Source organism: Eulemur rufifrons, chromosome 3 (assembly GCF_041146395.1).
Source record: "Eulemur rufifrons isolate Redbay chromosome 3, OSU_ERuf_1, whole genome shotgun sequence".
Classification (NCBI taxonomy): Eukaryota; Metazoa; Chordata; class Mammalia; order Primates; family Lemuridae; genus Eulemur; species Eulemur rufifrons.
In genome coordinates, this window is record NC_090985.1 from 60,113,524 (window position 1) to 60,137,871 (window position 24,348).

Sequence of the window (24,348 nt, forward strand, 5' to 3'; positions counted from 1 at the left end):
TTGATCATTTTAACCATTTTAAAGTGTACACTTTTTAAAATGACATTAATTAAGTACATTCACACTGTTGCGTAACCATTACCACCATTCATCTCCAGAACTTTTTTTTCCCCCAAACTGAAACTCCATACCCATTAAACACTAATTCCTCACTATCTCCTCCACCCAGGGTCTGGCAACCACTACTATACTTGCTGTCTCTATGAGTTTGACTACTCTTGTTATGTCATATAAATGGAATCACACAACAGTTTTCTTTTTCATACTGATATTTTCTGTTTTATTTTATTTAAAAAATTCCAGTTGCAACCTGCTAAGTTATTTCATGACCCAGCAATGGGCTGCAGTTTGTAGTGTGAATGAGGGCCTTAAATGAGCCCTCCAGTAAAGGACTCCTTTAACTCTAAGAAAAAAAGGGAAGACAGAGTCATTTCCCAAGATTCATAGAATAAGCAACATGACACACAGAGCTCGTCAGTACCATTGGCCTAGAACTTTAAGTGAGACCTGAAGAACACTTGAGTACTTTGGGGAATATATGTGGGAGAAGGGCTAGATGGCAAAAGATCTACTCCTTGGAGGGTTTCTTACATAGAGTTCAATCACCACCTAAAAGGAAACAGCAAAAGACCTCAAAAGCAGACTTGGGGAAAAAATGTAAGTATTCCTTCACCCAAGGAAGAGAAGGTAATGCTCAGGTTTAGCCGTAAGAAAAAAATAAGGAGAGAATTTTCTGGATAAGTCCTGGATTTTACGTGTGTGTGACTAAGGTGAAAAAGCAGTTCCAATGTCAAGATTTATGTCTGAATGGCTTATAAAACTAAAAAAAAAAAAAACCAGTTATCCAAAAAATCTAGGTATATCTAAAAATGCAGACCCAAGTAGCCAAATGGAGAGGAACAATATTAGTGCCGGGGGCGGTGGGGGAGGGGGGCACAGTTACCTTCTGGTAGGAGAGAGTTCAACCAGTAGAGGGAAAAGAAACTATTCAGTGACTTACCTACCAGCGTTCTTTCTCTGATTATTCCACTGTCTACATACGGAAGAATCGAGGCTTTGGGAAATGAAAAGCAGTTCCTCCCGTGTGTGTGTCTCTCTCTCTCTCTCTCTCTCTCTCTCTCTCGTGCGCGCGCGCGCACACACACACACACACACACACACACAGAGCTGTGGATCACTGTCTCAAAGATGACCAAATATGAGTGGACAGTGATTTCTTTTATGGGATCTCAGGGGAGTAGGAAGAAAAAAATACACGCACACACACACACCCTTGCACACATGGGGAGAGAGAAAGAGAGAGAGAGAAAGAGAAAACTTCAAAAAACTCATCAGAGGTTCAGTTTTCATCACATAAGGGAAGAGCCACACACCCTTAGGCCATTTCTCTTTCCAGGATGCCTCCCATCATGAATTGGCATTTTGGGGATGGGGATAAAAAGTTCTCGTAAGCAATCTGCTCTCACATGTTTTAATGTTAAGAAAGGACCATGCAATATGGACAAAAAAGCGCCAAAGACTTGGCACAGATCAACAGAGTTCAATGTTACCATCAAACAACTTAAAACAAAGTTAACTGGCGATATATATGAAGATCTACTGTTATTACTGTGTTATGATACATGCCTGTAATTTGTGTGATTTCACATAGCCAAAATGAGTACTTCTGGAATTACGCCTTTGGAGGTAAAGGTAAGAGGGGAAAATTAAAGCAAAAAGTTATTCTGGTCCATCAGAAGACATCTGATTGATATCAAACCCAGGGAATCTGGTAGGGTGGCCCATAGCCTGACAGAAGGGCCCTTGACTCCTTTTCTCTTTTGTTCCTCCCAGGGCCAGTCATTGGGTAAGAAACTGCAAATTACAAATAAGACTGTGTGCTTGCTGGATATTTTCTGTTTGCTCTCTAGATCCACCGTCTACCTTTCCCCACCTTCCTGGACTACATCAACAAGCTGCTTTGTCCTTTGGCTTGTCCTTGGGTTCAGTCAATGTGAGGTACCCACAGGAGATTAGAAGGCAGAAGGGGAATGAAGTAAGGGCATGTATTTTCCTTGCTCCTTCTCAGCCAGGTCTCTATATATCAGTGTGTCAAGCTATCAAAAACAGCTACAAATACTACTCTGAGTTAGAGTTGTGGCTCTCTTGCTTAGCTCCTTTATACCTAATAATGGGACAGTTTCCTAGGGTTCATAGCCACAGGGTACTGCACCATCTCTTAACCCTGCTCATTCTTTTTTTTTTTTTTTTTTTAAGAGACAGGGTATTGTTATATCGTCCAGGCCAGCCTTGAACTATAGGCATGAGCCACCACACTGGCTATCTTATCCATACTTTTGTAGTCCTTTCATTAAACTTACGTCAATCATTGTCTGAGTTGCCATCTGTTTCCTATCAGAATGTGACTGATAAAGGAGGTTTACTCAGGCTTTAACAATGGACAAATACATACTGATGGAACTAAAGATAAATAGCTGAAGCGGAGAGCCTGACCAAGGCTCCAGAGGCTGCATCTCTTGCCTCCCATCTAGTACACAGCAACTAGAAGGGGAAGGCTCCCAAAAGGTCAATACTACTATGAAAACTAAGTCTGAAGGTCAACATCTACTCTACTTCAAAAGCTCCCTACAAAAAATCATAATCATTACCACCCATATGAGCAAGCAAACCATTATTTAAAGATAGTAGGATGTGATTATTGACTCTTTTGTCTGCAGTCATTTGCACTAAAGGCTCCCTGCCATCCCTTGAACTGGTTAGCTCCTATTCATTCCTTAAAGGTTCAGTTTAGATATCAGTATCTCAAGGCCAAACAGCACTTGCTAATGGGGCCAGGACTTAAACCCAGGTCTTCTAACTTGAAATTCTCTATGAAATACTACCGCTGTTTTCATATGTACAGCGATGCCATTACACTGTAGCAACTTCGTCTCAATTGCAGGCAAGAGACTCTTCTTTTTTAAATACAAAACTTAACGAGACTTATTTTTGTGAACTTTCTTCCAGTAATGTCCAATAGTTTGATGTGTATTCTCAAACCACTGAAGACTATTACTTATGATAAGACAATCTCCAATCATAAAAGTGCCAGGTTTTTGTTCAGACTTAAATTATTCGTGTGACAGAATATACTGAAGCTAACTGTAAAAGCTTTCTGTCTGCATGAATTGTTGATATATTATCAAAGCATTGATGTTTTCTTTCTAGAAATTGGATGAAATTTATTTACTGTCCCTTTTGAAAAATATCTTAATAGTGTTATATTATGTTGACTTTTAAACCAACTCTTCTAATTTAATTTCATTAATATTAATTTCTACCTGAAAAATGATTAATCCCAAACAATTTAAAGTGAAGTAAGTTGCGAAACATTAGCTGAAAAATTCCTGGTGAGGACAAAAGATCTGTGATTACAATGTCAAAAACTTGGTGAAAATTGCCTGAATTTGATTGCCTACATAAATTTCTATTCCCTAAAGGCTCTGCATTTCTACAGTGTTAAGCCTATCACAAAAGTGATTTTTATAAACATTTCAAATTCATAGAAATTAGCCTTGTCTAAAATGCTCTTTCAATGATGAAAACACATTCTTTCATAATTAGAATCAAGAAATCACCAGCATACTATTAATAAAATTCGAAGTTTTAAAAATCAGTTTGATCATCCATAGCTCTATTTTCTGAGATTTCCTGGTATCTGACCAGGTAACCTAAACTTAGAAATGGCAGTCTTTCTATCTATCTGCTAATTCCACACAGGATGGGTGTCCTTTTGATTGCTGCATTATATGCAAGTAGAATCAAGACCTTACTTCTCTAATATATTTTCACTAATTCTATATTACTAACTAATATTCTAGGAACGTAACAACTTTTAAAGAGCCCAAATGACCTAGAAATAGAATATATGAAATATAAAACACATTATTATTATCAAGCATGCAAGGTCATCAGTGAAAAAAGACTGTGAGTCTACAAACCTAAATGTTAACAGAGGTTACCTCAGTGTGCCTCAGATTATGGGTGGTGTTATTTTATTTTCCAAATGTTCTTCAATGAACATATATTATTGTTGACAAATAATAAACACTTCCAAAGAAAAAGCATTCACAATTATTTGTAATATAAAGTAAAAATCAGGATACACAATGATATGGTATGATTATAACCTTGTAAAAGCATGTATATGTACGGGCAAAAATAAAGGTAATGTAGAAAAGGAGAAAGCTGTTGATTTGCAGGGTATTAGAATGGTGGATGTTTTTCTCTCTGTTAGTGTCAGAATGTTGTTGGTGGGTGGGGTTGAAGGAGGGATTATATGAAAGGAATAAGATGACACTAGAGCCAACCCTTCAGAACTGCAATGAAGGGCGTTGACAGCAATGAACAGCACAGCCTCACAGGACACATTATAGAATATAACCTGAGAGAACTGTTTCACTTATTGTGGTTTACTGTCTTTTTCTTGTCTTTTATGGGAGCATGTGCAAAAAGGCTTAGGGATGTGTAAGCTAGAAATGCTGAAGAACCGTTGCTGAAGCCATTTTTCTCTACCATAAGTCAATGAATATGTTATGCAGGCAAACACTGAGATGGGGATAATCTGGCCCTTTCTACCACTCACCACATATCCTGTAGGAGGTGTAGGACAGAAAGTTCTGGGGATATGATTTAGAACTGAAGTCCCCAATCCCCTGGCCACTGCCAGGTACTGTCCTAGGCCTGTTAGGAAAATAGAACCACGCCTGAGCTCTGCCTACCCACCTTTCCCTGCCCCCCAGGCTCCCCCTTTCCTCCCCTGCCCCGACTTTCCCCCTGTACCCCACCCCCATCCATGGAAAAATTGTCTTCCATGAAACCGGTCCCTGATGCTAAAAAGGTTGGGGACTGCTTATTTAGAATACCTGTTCTATAGCTCTAGAAATTCATTATGGCCAAAGAGATCTTATAGCTAGATAAAAAACTTCAGCTATCTGAAATCCTTTGAGTATAAATTTTTTTGGTTAGTAAGCCAAGTTTCCCTAATGTCTGGAGGCGTGTCTTTTAAAGTTTCCAAAAACCATTTAAGATAGAAATATTTCTAATATTTGCCTTTTAGAAGGCGACAATTCATTAATCGTTTTTTTAATGCCCCGGGTTTTTCATTACACATATTGATTACAGAGTCAATAAATGTCTATTGAGGGGTGTGTATGGCTCTTTTCTTCTATATTTTTGGGTTCAGGATAACTGGTGAGGATTTTTTCTTTTAGTTTTTTTTTTTGCATTTTTGTTTTATATAAGGAACAGGTTCTTAGTGAGGGCTCATAGAGTTGTCTTATTAAGTAAAACACGGGATTTTTAGTATACAGATTTTGAAACATCAGATTTTGTTTTCCCTCCTGGTTCTCATCTGTAGTTCAGACAGATGTAGCTGCTAGACAGCTGAGATACAGCTAAGTGAGGGTGTCACTAGATAAGAAATGACTTGATTATTCTTTCCTAGCATAATGTCACTATCTCATCTTTCACTGAATTACCTTTGGTCATCAGCTCCATTTTGACTGCTGTTCAAGACAATTCTCCAAAGATCTGAGGATACTAGTTTCTTCTGGTCATTCACAAGATTGATATCTGGCAATTGCAATTCACAAACTCTGCTTTCAGACAAACTAAATTCTCGAAATGCGACAAAAATCTTCTGGAGTTCATCCCAGTATTCCAAACTACAAGGAACCTATGTTAAAACAAAATAAAATAAATTAGAAGTTGCAAATAGGGATTATGCTTCTATATTTGCTGAAATTCAAACTAAACCTTCATAAAAGTTACAACATTAAGACTTTTAAAGGAAGACAAGGTTATAAAAGATAGTTCAGAATTTCTTTTCATAATTACTGTATATTCATATGGTTTATTTTAAAAGACTCACTCAAGAATAATATGTGAAAACAGCCACAGTTTTTTAAATAAAAAAGAAATAATGAGTAACAAATTCTACAAGTTGTCAAATGTATTGTAAACCAATAGTAATTAAAAGATAAGGTTGGAGTAATAACATACAGATAGATTAAAAGAACAGAATTAAAAACAGAAAAAGAGGTAAGTAGAGACTAAATTTTAGTATGTAATGAAGATTTCAAATAAGTAGGGGGAAGATAGAAAATGAGGTTTCAAGACCTGGCTAGTCATTTGGTAAAATCAAAGTGGGTTCCTATATCAATCTTTACACAAAAGTAAATTCCAAAAGGATCAAAATGTTAAAAGATAAAAAGTGAACGCATAAGAGAAAAAAAATTTGTTAATATTTTTAAAAATTTTATAATAGGGCAGCCTTTTTTATGTATGACATGGAATCTATGATAAAAATAAATTTTAAAAAGCAAACTAGGATAAGACAGGTAATAATGGCAGATCAAAGGATATTTGTTCTGATAGCAGAGAGCTCTAATAAATCAATGAGAAATGATATGTAAGCATATATCAGTACAAAAAAGCAGATTTGCTCTAAAATGGAAAGAGGTGGATTTAACAACTTTCATATTCCTCCGCTGTGCCAAATATCTACTGCAAGCAAAGCACCTCCCTGGGGACCTTTTGCATTGCCCTTGTGGGACTTAGGGGGAAGGAGAACCAATGCAAACATGATACTCATGCTGCTTGTTATGCCACATGCAATAAAGTTCTTTGTTTCTGACCCAAGAGTCTTACGTCTCTTGCCAGAATCCATGAAACACTAATAGGATACCTTGTTATCTTGCATAGGGTAAAATCCCAGAACCTGACAGCAATTAGTTCACAGAAGAAATATACTCAACCAGTAAACATGAAAAAATATTCAACTTTATTAATACTCAAAGAAATTCAAATTAAAGCAATAATGTAATATTTTTACTTTTTAATCTGGCAGTTTAAAAAGATTGACAGCTCTAATTTTTGTACAGATATGGGAAAAAAATTCTCACACAGTATTTTTGGAGGGTAATTTGGCAATATCTATTAAAAATGCTTATATTTTTTTACCTAGGAAATATACTTCTAAGAATTGGTTTTAAAGAGAATGCAAGAGTATGTGTGTGTGTACGTATGTGGGCATGCACATATATATGTATGTATACATATGTGTGTATTTACTTCAGTCCTGTGTGTACTGGTAAGAAAAGTGAAAACAACTCAAATATCTATCAATAGAAGATTGGTTAAATGTAACATGCAGATCTATAGAATAGATTCCTATACAACTATTAAAATAAATAAGGAATATCTACATATATTAACACAAAAGACATCCAGGATATATTACTGAATTAAAAATATTTAGTTTTAAAATAAGAACATGTGGGTTGGTCCTATTTGTCTAGACTGGGCTCAGATGTGTTTCCTCTTTTGGAAGCATTCCCTAATTACCATCCTCAGAGACAATCACTGCCTCTCTTGTGTCATCTCTAGACCTAGTACACTACTCCATCATAGAACTCATACTTTGCAATTATTTATTTACATGTTTGTCTCCTTTAATAGACTCTGAGATCCTTGAGGGCAGAAATGGCACTCAATTTTCAAAAATATTCTTAGCATCTAAAATTTTGGGGGACATAATAGGATCTCAAAAAAGCTCCTGGAATGAATAGATTTCTCCTGAACCTTTCTTTCCTAAATAAGTGATTCTTAACCTTTCAATAGTAATAAATGTTACCTCCACCTGTAACGAAGTTTCTTTTCTCTCCTTTAGTGACTTGAGCATCCATGTGTGGGGATATGTTGGATGAAAGAAAGGAGAACAAAATGGATATGAAGAAGAGGCTAAGTATAATGAAGCAGAGGCACCTGTTCTGGTCAGTGATAAGTAACATGTCCATGGCATTTCACTTTTAGCCACCACTTCTTGAAATTCTCTTCCTGCTTTCCATGACATAATTTTCTCTAACTTCCCTTCTCTGGGTCATTGTTCCTGTATTTTCTCTCAACCTGAAATACCTGTATGCTCCCTACTTTCTCCCTGTCTCATGTCTAAATCCTTCCCATCCATCAAGGACCAAATCAAATGCCACCTTTCTGTGAGCCTTTTCACCTCCCCACATGGAAAAATTCTTTCCCTTTTCTGAATACCAATAACTTTTTAAAATGGGAATCTGTTTCATAGCTCTTATCACGGTATACCTCATGTTGTAGTTATTTCTCTACATGATGTCTTCTCTGGTGGCAACATTCCTTGAGGGAATGATTTCCATTTGGTTAAGTTTTGGATTTTTACAGCACCTGGCATAGTGTATACAGCAAATGTTCAAAAAGAGTTGATGAATGAATGAATGAATATACACATACTGGGTGAGTCAGCCCATCCCTGACACATTAAAGATTCTCTCCAAAGAAGATGGAAAGAAGATGAAAGTATGAACCTTGGAGTCAGACCTATTGAGTCTGAGACAAAGCCTTTTATTTAATACAACATGGTAAGAGCTTATGAAATGTTAGGTATTTAATTATTTACCCTTCTCAAGCAGGATGTGGAAAGTGGGGTCTAAACCCCTAGAGAGACATAAAAATCTCAGTGGAAGAGGGCAAATGAATTTAGAAAAAGCATATTAATATACCTACTGTTTTTTGTAATACAAATAATGGAATGTAAAGTTCAACATAATTTTCTTGGTGAAGAGTTTATACAGAAAATAAGGTGAAAAAATTACTTGTTTCTGGCATTATCTCCAGAAGTTCTACATTAAAATTAATATATAATAGCTTATGAAAATTAGCTGTCACGCTGGAAAGCAGAGTAAGGCCTTAAGGAAAAAGTACTAATAAGTTTTGAAGTACAAGTCAAGAGTTGGAGCAGGTCCATAATTTAAGCTGTCCAATCTGGGAATCATTGTGGGAAGCCATTAGGCAGTTTAGGGACAATGAAAGTGGAATGTACCAACAGTAGGGCTTAGAGAAGGAGGAATTGTGGTAGTTCAAAATAAAAGATGTGGAAGAATGCCAAAGACAGACTTTATTTAATTCTCAACTTGTGTGAAGCTGGTTCTGTGGTTACATACTTCAATTAGAACATTCTCAGCTACTCTGAAAATTTAGAAAACAATAGAAAACTACTATAGAAATATATCCCAAAATAGGTCAGTGATGCGTTTGTCAGGATTTTCCTTTATATACCCTATTTTCTTCAGTTAATAAAAGGGTATTAATGAATTCACACCAAATAAAACCCCTTAAGAATAAAATTGTGTGCTTATAAACCCATTTACAAAAGTCACATACTTTTCCTTTTTTTCCCATCATAAGAATAAACAGTCATCCCTTGGTATACTTGGGGGATTGGTTTCAGGATCTCCTGTAGAGACCAAATCTGTGTATGCTCAAGTCTCTGATATAAAATGGCATCGTATTTTCATATAACCTATGCACATCCTCCTATAGCCTTTAAATCATCTCTAGATTACTCATACCTAATATGATGTAAATGCTATTTAAATAATTGTTATACTATATTGTTTAGGGAATAATGACAAGAAAAAGAAGTCTATACATGTTAAGTACAGATGCAATTTTTTTTCTTGAATATTTCAATCCATGGTTGGTTGAATCCACAGATGCAGAACCCACAGATATGAAAGGCCAACTGTATATGTCTTCAATACTTCAAAACAAAAGCTAATAACAACACTGAGTATAATTAGCATTTTAAAGGTAATTTTATTCAAATATATATTGAGCCATACATTTATAAAAGGAAAACTATATAGATATATAATCCTTATCTTATTTCTCCATCCTAAAAAAAAAGTCTCATTGATGTCATACTTGGAATAAAATCCTGGCCCTGCCATTTAAGTCACTACTCTATGACCTGGGGGAACTTATTTAATGATTCTGAGCTTCAGTTCCCTCATTTGTGAAGTGAGGATAATAAAACCTATATTGTTTTTAGGCCACGTTAGGGATTTTGGACTTTATCTTAATGTCAATGGAATATCTTTGAAGAGTTTTAAGCAAAGAAGTAATGTAATCAAATTTATTTTTTTCAAAGATTCTGGCTACTACAGAGAATAGATCGAAGCATGGATGCAATAAGACAAATTAGGAGGTGTAAGCTAGAAATGTTGGTATTAAGAGCTTAGGTATAGTTGGTGGCACTGGAGTGGTATGTGGGAGGTTCTTGGGACTTAACAACTAATAAGTCTTACTGATTGACTATATATGAGAAGTGAGAGGAGAGTGTCAAGGAGAACTCACAGGTTGCTGGCCTAAGCAATCAAGTGGAGACTGATGTCATTTCCTGGGACAGGTAAGAATGATTTGGGTATATGTGGGTATAGGAGAGGAGATCACAAGTTCATTTTCAGACAAGCCAACCTGGAGGCACCAATGAACCATGCCAGTGAACATACTGGCTATTCTGGAGAGTGGAAGAGGGTGCTAACGGTGCTGATGAGCTAGTTATGGGGTCATCCAGCATTAGCCTTTTGTCAGGAGCATATAACAGAAAGACAGAGGGCAGTGAAGTTCAGGGTATTTATTTACACAAGGGTCTTTTAAATGATGAACTAAGTATGTAAACTGGTTAAAAGAGGATATGATCCAGCTACTCAGGAGGCTGAGGCAAAAGGCTCACTTGAGGCTGGGTGTGAGACCAGCCTGGGCAATATGATGAGGTCCTTTTCTCTACCAAAAAAAAAAAAAAAAAAAAAAAAAATTAGCCAGGTACAGCGGCACATGCCTGTAGTCCCATACTTGTGAGGCTTGAGCCCAAGAGTTCAGGGGTGCAGTGAGCTATAATTGTGACACTGCACTCCAGCCTGGGCAACAGAGTGAGACCCCATCTCTACCTAAAAAAAAAAAAAAAAAAGAACATAAAAAGAGTGAGCTGATGGATAGGGAGAAATCAGAGAACTATAGGTTAACATATAGTTTAATGAGATCCCTAGTGAGACAAGATCATGAATGCTGATGACAGTGAAGAAAAAGGCTGGAAGCCATGGGCCAAGGACTTGTGAGAGAATAAGAGAGTGACCACAAAGTAGCTGGCAACAACAAAGAGGGGTGAGGATGATATAATTAGTTAGAGTTAGTCTTAAGGAAGACTGGCATTTTATATGAGGGTAGGAGAGTAAAGGCAGGTGACACTGGTGAGCAAGAACACTTCCCCTCCTGGCCTTGAGGTAAAAGGATGTGAGGGAATAAACAGCCTCCACTTCAGAGGGTTGCAGTGGTGAATAGCATCCCAGGAGACAGCAAGATTTCATTGAAGGCAATGGGGTAGAAGAAATGCTTGAAGAAGAGGCTGAGGTTTAGGGGATTTTACTAATCACAGAGCAGGTGTTCCAGAGGGCTCAGCGAAAGGGAGTGGGAGGTAGAGGAAGACAGAGGTTGGTACGAGTAGGAAAAAGAGATACAAATGAGTATCTAGATAGGAAAGGATAAATCTTACAGTTTGGGTAGTGACTAGAAAAGAGAGAAGTGAGGCATGTGTTGGAATAGAGTCCTGATCTAGGATGGACAGGGACAATGACTGTGGTTCTAGAAGTAGCCTACTGCTACTTTTTGAGGCCTGGCTTGCATGCCATGTGTTCTTGCACCAATAGTCTTAAAGAACTCTAGCTATTTCTCCAATAAACTCATAACACAGGGTCTAGTACATGGTATATGCTTAATAAGTAGTATGTAAATTAATGAATGAAGATGCTTGCTGAAAAGATAACAGTGTTACCTTCTATAACAGTCTTTTATTCTAGAAAGGTCTTGTTTTATGTACTGGTTCTTTCATTCAAATTATGTTCCTATCACACTCATTTTTTAACAAATTTTGCATTTACTCACTAATTTTCCTTTGTCTTTCAGTTAGAAGTTGACATTGCCCAACTAGTCTTCAGGTTAGTAGTGACATAATTAAACTAAAAATCTAATGTGGTCATATTGTGCTTATAGCTTCATATGGTAGCAATTAATTATTCTGAAGGAATAATTCTGGGCTCTATTTTGTATGATCTATTTAAAATAACTTTATTATATGCTTTTAGGTTTGAAAGAGATGACGTGAATGATCTTTAGTTACATATCTATAACTGAGGATTTATTATTAATGTTTGTACTGAATAACCTGAAGGAAAGATGACTATTCCAAGAAAGTTTGGTTGCCAAAAAATAGTTTAGAAAGCCTGAATATCTAGTACTGAGTCATGAGAAGTGGGAACAAGTAAATTGGTTTCACTGGAAAACATTCCACATGTAACACATGGTACATTTCAAATGACTGTCAAGATTATATATTTTTTTTATTACATTTTGTTTTCCTATCCATTATTTGACAGGACCTAAAAAATTAGCCAGCCATACATAATAAACTGTACTCTAAGCATATGTGGGCTTTGCATATGAATATATTTTAGGTTGTATATTTGCCAGTTGGTAAGAGCACATGTATTTTTGCATTTAAAATGTTATTCCACAATTTGTTTCCATTTGATGGCTAATTTGGGAAGATCTGCATGTGTGTTGGCCATTTAAAAATATTTTTGGTACAAAGAATATTTTGGCACTTAATTTGTTTTTATTACTTAATAGTACTGCCAAGACTATTAGCAAGGTTACAACTGCCCATCTGTCCTCCTGGATGAATAGCTCCGATTTCTTTGTGCAGGAGCTGCTGAAGCTAGGCCATTACCCCTTTGCCCATCAGTCCTACTAATCAAGCTAGGCAAAGGATACAGAGGCAGTGTCTTCTCTGTATGTATGTGCACAATATTAATAAACAGTGAAAGAGAGGGGAGGTCTAGTAACTGATGTATCCTATCAGTCTGCTTCAATTGTCCTTTCCTTTGTATTTTAACAAAATAGAGTCAGGGTAGCTGACTGTGTAGTGAATACTAAGCCACAGCTTCCATCCTGGAGTCAGTTATTAAAGCCTGGTTACAGTAGAGGACACTGTCTTCATCATTCCTCCCACTGCATTTCTAGATTTCCCAGGATGCCAAGTCACCAGGTGATCAAAGCACGGGAAAGAACAGCTGCTTCGCCATCATCTGTGTTTTTGGTAGTAGCAGTAATAGTAATAGTGATGTCAGCTTTGGTAGAAGAAACTGACTTTTGAACAGCCCTTTACAATTTACAGATTTACAGATTTTCATTATGCGTTATCTTAGTGAGGAAAATATTCCTATTTTACAGATAATTGTGACTTAGAGAAGTTACGCAACCTGCTCAAGTTACACATTTAGTAAGTGGCAGATCTTTGAGCTGTAAATCTTGCTCTTTAATTATCTTTAGATTAAAGAAGAAAAATAGACCTAATAATGTGTCATTTTATAATTTGCAGTTCCAGTTTCTTTACAATGGATTCTTAGGAAGCAATCTAAATGGAGAATATGTTTTAATTTTTGCCATTTATCCCAGTCATTTATAAGTTACTTTATTTGGCAGGTTTTTTCTCATTAGCAGTCTTTTTCCTTCAGTACTTTGAATACATCATCTCATTGCCTTCTGGCTTCTTGAATTTTGATAAGAAATCAGCTGTTAATCTTACTGAATATCCCTTATGTGTGACAAATTACTTCTCTCTTTTTGCTTTCAATACTTTATCTTTTGACAGTTTGTGTCTAGATATGGATATCTTTGAGTTTATTCTACTCAGAGTTCATTGAATTTCTCAGATGTATTGATTAATGTTTGTCAACAAATTTGGGACGTGGTCAATCATTATTTCTTCAAATAGTCTTTCTTCCCCTTTCTCCTCTCATTTTGGGATTCCCTTTATGCATATATTGGTAGGTATACCTGGAGTTATACCACATGTCTCTGAGGCTTTGTTCACTTTTCATCATTCTTTTTTCTTTCTATTCTTCAGAATTGATAATCTCAGTTGACCCATTTTAGGATTTTTTCTTCTGCCTGCTCAAATCCATTGTTGAGCCTCTCTAGTAAATTTTTCATTTCAGCTACTATACTTTTCAACTGTGGGATTTCTATTTGTTTTTTAAAATTATTTCTCTTTATTAATATTCTCTATTTGGTAAAACATTATTCTCATACTTCCCTTTAGTTCTTTAGACATGGCTTTCTTTAGTTCTTTGAATATATTTAAAATAGGTGACTTAAGCATGTTTATAAGTCCAACATCTGGGTTTTCTCAGGGACAATTTCTATTGATTGCTTTTTTCCTATACATAGGCCATGCATATCTTATAATTTTCTATTGACGACTTGACATTTTAAATGATATACAATTTTATATTAATACATAACATTAATTATATTATTATCAATAAACAATGGCAACTGTAAAAATAAGATTCTCTCCCTTCCACAGGGATTACTGGCATTGCCATATGTTTTAATTATTTGTTTAGTGATATTTATGAACTAATTTTGTAAAGTTTCTAATCTTTATTGTGTGCCCAATGAAGTCTCTACTTGGTTAGCTTAGTGGTCAATTAATGATTAGACAGAGATTACTTGAAAAATGTGGAACCAATAACAGGTGTGATGACTGGAAGAAAGTAAGTAGATAGTTAAAAAATGCAAAGTGATGTCTGAGCATAAAATAGACTGACTGAAAAAGACAGTGCATATGTAGAAATAGGGATGAATGGACAGCAATGTAAACATTAAAACCTTAATAAGCTAAAAAAAAAATAACCAGCTTTGACCCTACACAATAAGAGATTTCTTATGAATGTGTTAGAAGTTAACTATCTTTTTAAACATAAAGAACATTTCTTACAATCAGTTATTTACAATTTATAATAGGAGACACATTCATCACACAGAATAAATTCAAACTGAGTAGGGATACTTTTCAATAGTTAATAATTTAAAAAAATGTATTATGGTAATGGAATTTGGTTTTTATGTTTCTCTTCATTGTAAAAACTCCACCAATAATTAGATAAAAGACAAATATGCTTGCAAGCTCAAACGTTTTAGCCTATAATATAATATTATTTCTTTTTGTATGTGTCTGCTTTTTAGTTGATTTTGAAGAAGGAAAAGCAAAGCTTCTATACATCTTCAACTAATAGAAGTCATACAAAAAAATCCAAAACCCTTATAATATTGGAACCAGTTGAGAAACCACAAGTATTCAAATGCAGGAAATCATGATTTTATAACATTTTAATGTGATCTACTCTTGGGAAACAAAGTTAACCAAACCCTATTTCTGTACAGGAAATATTCCAGCATACAGTTGTAATACATTGCGGTGAAGGGGTACAGCTGCAGACTTTTCACCTGTAATGCCCCACTGGTATTGTGGCTTACTGCATTGCATCAAGACTGCCTTCCTGTCCGGAAAACCCTCTAAGTACAAACAAGACTCTAAGTCCAGATTTTATTTTCCCTTGGTATCAGAATATGGTAATTTAAGAGCCCTGAGAAATACTTTTTAGACTTAAAAAGGAAATGTGTAACATTCTTTTATTAGGATCTATGTTTGGGTTGGTTTTTCAAAAAACTTAACATATGACCCATTTATCTTATCAATTTATCAAGCTACCAAGTTTCAAGCAAATGCAGGTGTGTAATACATCTTTCAAGATAATATTTTTCCTTAAAGAGAAATAACAAAAATATATTAAGAACTTCTGAGTTAAAACTCAGAGCAGAGGCAGTTGTACAAATCTATGGTTTCTTTCAATAAAACTACAAACCCTAAACTCATACTGTGTTTTAGTCTCATCTCTGTTAGGTATTTTACACATTTGTATCAAACACAGTCAAGTACATAGTATACTATAAAGACAATAACTGGGTATCAGACAGAGCTTACTTCTAATCTAAATTTAGTTGTTAAATAGTTTTGTCACCTTGGGCTAAAGTCACCTAACCAATCTGAGCCTCAGTTTCCTCATCCATAAAAAATTTGAAAGATGGGATGAGATTACTCTAGCTCTTTCCAACTCTAAAAAGATACATAAATATAAGATTTACTTTCTAAAGCTTATATTTTAGAAAGAGAAATAATATTTTAAAGTGCCCACTATGTGTGAAGATTTACATTATTATATTCAATTTTAATGATAATTCTATAAATTTTAATCAGAGTAAAAATCCATTTTACAGATCAGGAAAATAAAGCTCAGGAGAGTTAAACAACTTGCCAAGGATATCAATGAGAGTAAATTGTAGAGCTGGGCCTCCTGGATTCTTGAACCCAGGAAGCGCTTTTTACCTCATTATAATGACTCTCATATTTTTGTAGGTTTTCAAAAATATGAAACCCAACAAATAAGCAATACTTACAATGTGATAACTTGTTATATGATTATTTTTAAAGCTAAAAAGTTAAAAATATGCTAATCATTGATAATAGCTTCTTAATAACCCTTGACAATGAGAGAACTATAGTATAGATAGGTAACCCTCACTAATTGGGAAGAAGTCAATAAGGATCAGAGAATAACTTTTAAAAATCTTAAAATATTTTAGAACAAAAACCAGGCTTAGCATATTTATAAAGCTTTGTCATAATGTCAAATGTTTAGACTAGATCAGTGGTCAGTAAACTTTTTCTGTAAAGGCCTATACAGCAAATACTTTAGACTTTATTTGTCATATGGTCTCTGTTGCAACTACTTCACTTTGACTATTGTAGCACATAAACAATATGTAAATGAGTGGGTCTATGTTTTAATAAAATTTTATTTACAAAAATAGGTGTTGGGCTGGATCTGGCCTGCAGCCTGGAGTTTATGGATCCCTTGATTAGATGAAGGGCATTGCTCTCACAGAGGCCTTTTAGAGCTTATGTCTATTAGGAGATAATTCTCCATGGGTCTATCATGTTTCCATATATCTTATAGGTAAAGTCATCAACTCTCTTTTTCCTAGACTATGTTTTCAAGGATATATGTATAGCACACAGCCATGGAAGACAGAGATTGTGTCTCCCTACAGAGAAAATGGCAGGCAGGCTTACTATCCATTACAAAAGATTCAAGTTCCCCAAATTCGGGGTTCCTCTCTTTTAATAAAACTGTGTGTGCAGGTGTCAACTGGTCTTGTTCATGTCACTCTAAGCAAATTAAGCCTTGGGGAACCGGCACATTTGCAGATGCTTTGTTGCAAGTAACAAACTGTTTTTCATTTCTGATTGAACACTCTCATATTTTCTAGCATCATCCATTAAACTGTGGCAGGCTAACTTGTTAACCTGCAAATAGGGTAAATTCAGACTTTTCACAATTCTTAACAATGTCTACACTTTATTGAATAGGTATTTTTATAGGTACCACATATCATATGTATTTATAAATGTATGTTCAAGGATGTGCTTTAATTAGTCTATCTGTAAGGCAGCCTTGCAAAAATAACAGGAAAATACCTAATCCCACCATTTCCCCAGTAACGGTTAAAGATCAATCCTATGAGTTCTCTCACTAACAGGTACCCTGCAGGGGTTCTGTTTTGCACAACTTCTGAAGAGAGCTGAATGGAGGGAAAAGAGATGTAAATCTCTGTCTTTCAAAATTGTTTTTGGGAATCTGCTTTTACAGAGTTCCTGAGTAAACAGCAGCAGAACCAGCTACAGCCTCAACCATGTCTCCAGGACAGAGTCACATCTTCTGTGATAATCCCTTCTCCAAGGAAAGGCAGGAAACCAAGTCTTGGACTTTGAGACCCTCATAGTTTTTGTTATCTACCTGCTGCTGCTTTTGTTATCAACTGACAGCCATCACTATTTTTCTTCTCTTCGTTCCCCTTAAAATCAGAGAGCCACTTGGCCTCCCTGCTGGCATCTCCCTTCTCTTTCTTTGGGATGCCACGCTGTCTCCCTGTTCACTCCCCCTTCTCTCTCTCTCTCTCTCTCATTCTCTCTGTCCTTCTAAAGGATAAAATAAATTTTACTTTTATATATCTTAATCTCTGTGTGAGAAATCTTTCTCCATCCATGCCGTGAGCACCTACTAGCCTTTCCACCCTAACACTATCAACTATACTTAATTTATTTACCAAGTATTTATTAAATATTTCTATGGTAAGAGCAAATTAGGGATACAATGGTCAGCAAGACAGACAGACATGTTTCCTGACTTCATGGAACATATAAACAAATAATAAATAGTCAAGTACCTGGGGAGTGCCACAAATGATTCAAAGTGTGTTTTAAAAATTTACATTTTCTTCACCAATATACTTACTCTTTACATACTTTTCTGCTAAATTTGATTCTGTCTTTATAAGCCAAATTACATTAATTAACTGTTTATCAGTGGAAGAGATGATCTTCTCATATAATAAGTCCATAGTTTCATACTGTCTTTTCACCAGATCTTCTATAGAGCTGCTGAAAAGTAGGCAAGAGAGACTCAAGTGATTTTGATTCTGATGGAGGTGCTGATGAAAAGAAAAATTATTTGTAGGCAGATAACAGGAAGGAGAAAAAAGAAAAAATATGAAAAACTAAACAATTAAGTCTGCATAATCAGCTCTTGAGTAAGGGGCAGAGTCTACAGTATAGTTTTGAAAATAGTAACCTTGGTTGACCTCTGGTATTCTGGCTAAGTGTCCTAGGGGAATAAAACTCAGTGTGGTCAAAACTGGATTGTGTGCAAATTCCATTAACATTCCTAAGGAATTAGGCCCAAATTCTAGACCCCACCTCTCTCCCCAGACTAATCTCCCACTTTTATACCACATAGACCTTTAGTTGTCATCAGTTTGTCTCCATCAGTTTCTTGAGATCTCATCCATCTTTCAAAACTACTCACTACACCTCCCACCAAAAAAGAAAAACAAAAACCAAAAAGCCCTTCCCAATCATCCAGATTAGAAATAATTTCTCTTCTGAACTCCCATACATGCATGGTTTAAACTTTTATGGCACTTAGTAACACTATCTTATGTTATCTGTGTATATCTGTGTATATGGAATTCCAAGCTTATGGACCTCTGTAACTTCCTGCCTCTCCTCAACAGTACCCTCCCAGTTGCTATGTCTTTGTTCGATCCTCTCACCAGAAATACTGCAAGGGTCTCCATGTCTTCAGCTTGCTCATTCAACAGGCTTTACAGATTCCCCAAAACAGATCATGACCACAGACTATAGTGAATATGCAGACAGGGCCTTACTTTGGCAATTACCTTTAGGAGACAGTCTCCATATATTAAGCCAATTTTATTCTATTTTGTTTTAAGATTTCACTCAGTCACAGTCAACACCTACTAAGTACTATGTTAAGGCACTGGAGATCAAAGATAAGTATCATATAAACTCCTCAAGAAGCCCAAAGTGGAGGATGGAATCGGTACTATAAATAGGCCCAGAGTAATGTAAGTGTTCTAAAGAGGGGCAACTTTCCCACCCTGGATGGAGAGAGAAGATACCAGGGAATGCTTTCTACAGGAAGGGTCAAGAAATAAACATATAAAAATAACAAATTCACACATGTACAAGATATGTTTGATATTTTCAGAGTTCAACGTAAGGCCTTTCCTACCTTAGACATATTTCATCATGAATAAATACAAAATATATACCATTAAACTAAATATGAGTTGTCACATTTCAAATACACAAATCTAATTGACAAGAAATGAAAATGGAATTGGTGTAAAACATTGTGGAGCATCTTTAAAAAATGGATAAGATATATTTGAATATAAACTTAAAAAGCAGGAAGTATTTGTCATTATATATATAAAAAATTTTGTTCAAATCTGATAAAGTAAACATGATTATATTGTACAGTTCCCTAAGATTTAAGATATTCTTAAATGACATTTAAGATATTCTTAAATGAGCACCTCAACACTGTATCCCCAAAGAGGAATGCAAAAAAAGTAGTCAGGCACATGTATGATGTATACTATTACAAGGAAATATGAATGTCTTGATAGTGATCATGATTCTTTTCCTATTGTCTGTCATGTCAAATGTGCCTCAAATAATGACTTAAAATAGTTTAGTGCCAATCACTCTTAACCTTATACATATCTGATTTACCACAGCACTGCCAGATGGTGTTAGAAAATATGTGTATTTACACATCAACCAAATATATCAAACCATAGCTCTGTTCACTTAGTTTGTTTTCAGGTTTCAGGTAGCTAAGGGAACAAAGAAGGCTCTCATAGGATCTATAATTTTCTAAGTCTTGCAAAATCATCCCTTAGAAAATCTTCAGAGAGGCAAATTTCTTGGGTTGGAATGACTGGCTCTTTATTCATGAATTTGCAGATAAAATTTCTGGCTGTACTGACCACTATTATTTGGTGGTGACCTATGTCCTGTTAAGCAAATCATCATGTAGAAAGAATGTAATGTGGAAAAGACGAGTTTTGGGAGTGCTTTTTAGACAATTTAGTTAAATTCATAACATATCGTAGGCTAGAATAAAAGCCACAGACACCTAATTTGCTGTTTAGGAGTACATTACAGGTTATGGGTGGCAAATTTTTCTCTTGAGATTCATGGAAAGGAAAAAAATAAAAATGTAAAATAGAAAACTAACACATAGCATAGACAGGTATAAAAAAAAATTTAAGAAACTGGTGGTGCCCATAGTCTAGTTCTTACATTCATACAGAATAATCAATCAGGAACCTTCTTGGTTGTTTCCCACTCTGATCCTCTTCTCCTGACTCTGCTGTTCAAGGGAAAAAAGTATTCTTGGAACAAGATACTCTCAAAAAAGTAAAAACAAAAAAATCCCACAAAGAACAAATTCTCCCTCATATAATCAATGCTTAAAAGTTTAGTATGCAATTAAAGTAAGTGACATTAATTTTAGAGACTTTTCCCTCATTAAAACAATGAACAACAAAACAATAAAAAAGAATGGCTTACATTTTGGGTTAAAAAAATAAAACCATTTTTGCCATATCTTACATAATTACACAATTTTAGGGGTTTTGAGGTCCATTTATAATTGATATGCAAAAATTGATAATTCCAAAGAGCATCAGAATGATTTTAGTCCTGAATGGAAAATATAGGATTATGGATTCTCTAAAAGGTACAACATGGCACAGGTCTGAAGAACTGAGAGCTGGTCTGCATTCACTTGAATGTAATGAACTATGATTTTTTTTCAACTATATATCCTCAACCACAGGACTTTATTTTACCTCAACTGTATGTTATAGCTTAATAGTTTGATCTGAGTAGTAAAAAAAATTCTTCTGGCTAAAAGCCAAATTCGAAACTTTTTTTTGGTACAATAACATATCTATTTCTAACTTTTGGCCTGCTTTCTCTTTGGATCCCATCCCCGACAGACATCTGTATTTTGTAACTTTTCCTACATTCTGGCTCTGAAGATACTCCAAGTTCTGGACCAATAATCCTTTTCTGTTTGAATTCATTACTGTGAGAACTGCAGGACTGAAAAGGACTTTGGGAGGTCATATAGACATCAACTTGCTGCTCTGGACAAGACTAACTACAAACCATCAAAACAAATGATGTTTAAAGACTTGTGGAAATCTCTGTGATACAGTTTTTCATCTTATAAAAATGTTATCTGGTGGATGTCATGGCTTTCTATAAAATGAACTACCACAGACCTTCATTTTTAGTTTATTAAAGAAATATTTAACACTGAAATAAATTATTTGCTGGGCTCCAGTGGTCCAGATTTGGGGCAAGGGTAATACTTAGCTCACATAACATTAGCACTACTTAGTGATAGTAATACAAATGCCATGAATGTTGTTGTTCTCATTCTGTTTTGGTCTTCAGTTTAATCTGTCTTATCTACTACATATGAATGAGAATTAATATTTTCTTGGTTAATTTTTCATAAAAACAACTCCCAAAACCTAAATAACTGGGTTCACTTACTAGCTACATGATCTTGAGCAAATTAATCCTTCCATTCATAGTTCCCTTTTCTATTAAACTGCAATGATGTATGGAACATACAAGATTTGGGGAAGAACAAAGCAAAGAATGTAGGTAAGCTGCTAAGCAGAACTTTTGGCACTTGGAAATTGCTCAATACATGTAGGATGCCTCTTCCCTCTTAGTGAAGAATATATCACTGAATTTAATTTCTGTGGGTTGAGAAAATTGCTAATAAGCTACAGTACACATCAATGGATGCTAAAACCATGTGTAAAAGGTGGATGGGTGAATTTACAGGTCAGACTAATACTACCTGATCAATTTTAACATTGCTAAAAGTGAAATAAGCAAACATCTCTTGCCACCTGTTGTGATGCAAGAGGAAGAACAGTGTGTCACCTGGGAAGTATTCTTTAAAAAAAAAAAAATCCAATTCAAATCTAATCAAGTTTCTATAATAACTACTAGAGGCCAGAAAATATGAGGAATAGAGGAACATGTTAGACAATATTATAAGGACACAGAGAGCCACAATCCAGAATGTGGGCAATTTTATAGGTCAAATGATCCAATTTCTTCAACAAATAAATGGCATAAGGAAAAAGAGAGAGGGAACTGTTATATATTAGGAAAGACTTAAACATATCAATGTGTGGACATCAGTGGGATCCTGATTCAAACAAGCTAACTCGAAAAACACACTTGTGAAATAATAGGGGATAATTAAATATAGAATGAGTATTATATGATATTAAGAAATTATTTTTAATTTTGTTGGCTCTGATAATATGGGTGAAATAATATCTTAGACTTCCTTTAAAATACTCCATAAAAATAACAAGATCAATAAAAAATTGTGAAGGGAACAGATGTAATAAGGGCAACAGGATATTGATAATTACTAAAGATGAGTGAGAGACACAGCGAGTTTATACACTGATCTCTCTGCTTTTGTATACAGTAGTACCCCCCTTATCCATGGAGGATACCTTTCAAGACTCCCAGTGGGTGCCTGAAACAGCAGATAGTACTCAACTCTATTAATCCTATATTTTTTCCTATACAGACATACCTATGATAACATAAATTAGGCATATTAAGAGATAAATAACATACAACATAATAAAATAGCACAATTATAACAAAATACTATAATAAAATTTATGTGAATATGGTCTCTCTCAAAATATCTTATATCTCTCAAAATATCAAAATATCTCTCTCTCAAAATAGGTACTGTATTCACCTATTTTTGGACCACAGGTAATTTAAACATGGAAAGTGAAACTGCAGATAAGGGGGGACTACTGTATTTGAAATTTTTCATGATAGAAACTTAAAAGTTTTTTTAAAGAGAAATCATCATAATTTTTTTCACCTAAAATTGATCACATGATAGAAGTCTTGGTTAGGAGTAATAAAACACATTTCAAGCAAGAAAATTTAAAAAAATTTCTGGAAGTTTCCTTCAAGATCAGTTTATGAATTGCTTTAGAAGGTGGAACGCACATAACAGAAATAATTTTGATGAAACCATACTGACATACCTTAGAAAAGGCCAAATTTGTATTGAATCCAAAAAACAGAGGACAAAAAGAGCCTAAAAGCTGGTACCATCCCTAATAGATACCATCAAATGATATGTTTTAATGTACTCAAAATAAATACTTGAAACTTGATACAGGTTCTTTAACTTACTACCAGATGATAGTGCTGACATTGGTAATTTGGTTATTTTATTGGTCTATGTTGATTATATTAATATGATGACACCTATGAAGATATATTTTGTACTCAATGGTAAAATAACTGGCGATAATTTTCAACATGGTATATAAATTTTAAAGAGATCAAGGTTTTGCTTAAAAAAAAAAAAAAAGTAAGGTTTGTGTATAGAAGAAGCCAAATCTATAATAGGATAAACTATGAAAAAGTTGATTCCTCAAAACCATTTTTTGTTTTGAATATATTATGATATACTACAAAAATCACTAAGAGTAGATTATGTCAAAATTTAGCTCTAAATATTTAAATTTTTTAAAATTGTATAGCTCCATCTACATCTAAATTTTCTTAATGTGTTCAAAAGAGTGCTTTAAATAAGAGAGAAATTTCAGTAATTTGAGTACTCTTCTTTTTAGATAATTTTTTAATGAAATAGGAAGGCACTCTGAAAACAGATATACCATAATTTAGCTAAAGAGAAAAAGATACTGGTCAATATTTGAAATTCAGGGTTGAAATGACTTTGCCTCATGGAAAATTAAAAAAGAAAAGATGTCATGATAAAGGGTAAAAAATATGGCTAAGATTAATGAAATCATTGTTTATGTTTGAGGAATGGTTTAAAGTTGACTTAGAAAATATTTCCACAAGATGAATATTTTTCAATCAGCAAATACAAAACTGTGAACATAGTTTATGTATGTTTCAAGATCACTATAATAAAATGAAGTTTGAGAGTGCTGTTAAGAGAGCTGGTTGTGGTACTAAGTCCTTTAAAACTTTTGGTTCAGCTTATATACAGTAAGATTCACAAAAGTTAAGAACAATCACAACAATTCTCTCTCTTCACTGAAAATGCCCTTTTC

The 24,348-nt window shown here is 34.8% G+C and overlaps 1 protein-coding gene across 1 annotated transcript in view; it reads right to left on the minus strand.

Moving 5' to 3' along the window:
• The window catches only part of VPS13B (vacuolar protein sorting 13 homolog B), a 754,271-nt gene that overhangs the window by 108,521 nt on the left and 621,402 nt on the right, over positions 1–24,348 (minus strand). The window contains exon 40 of the mRNA XM_069465462.1: positions 5,520–5,716. Within this exon, the coding sequence (XP_069321563.1) occupies positions 5,520–5,716 (197 nt within the window). The remainder of the gene's footprint in view (positions 1–5,519; positions 5,717–24,348) is intronic.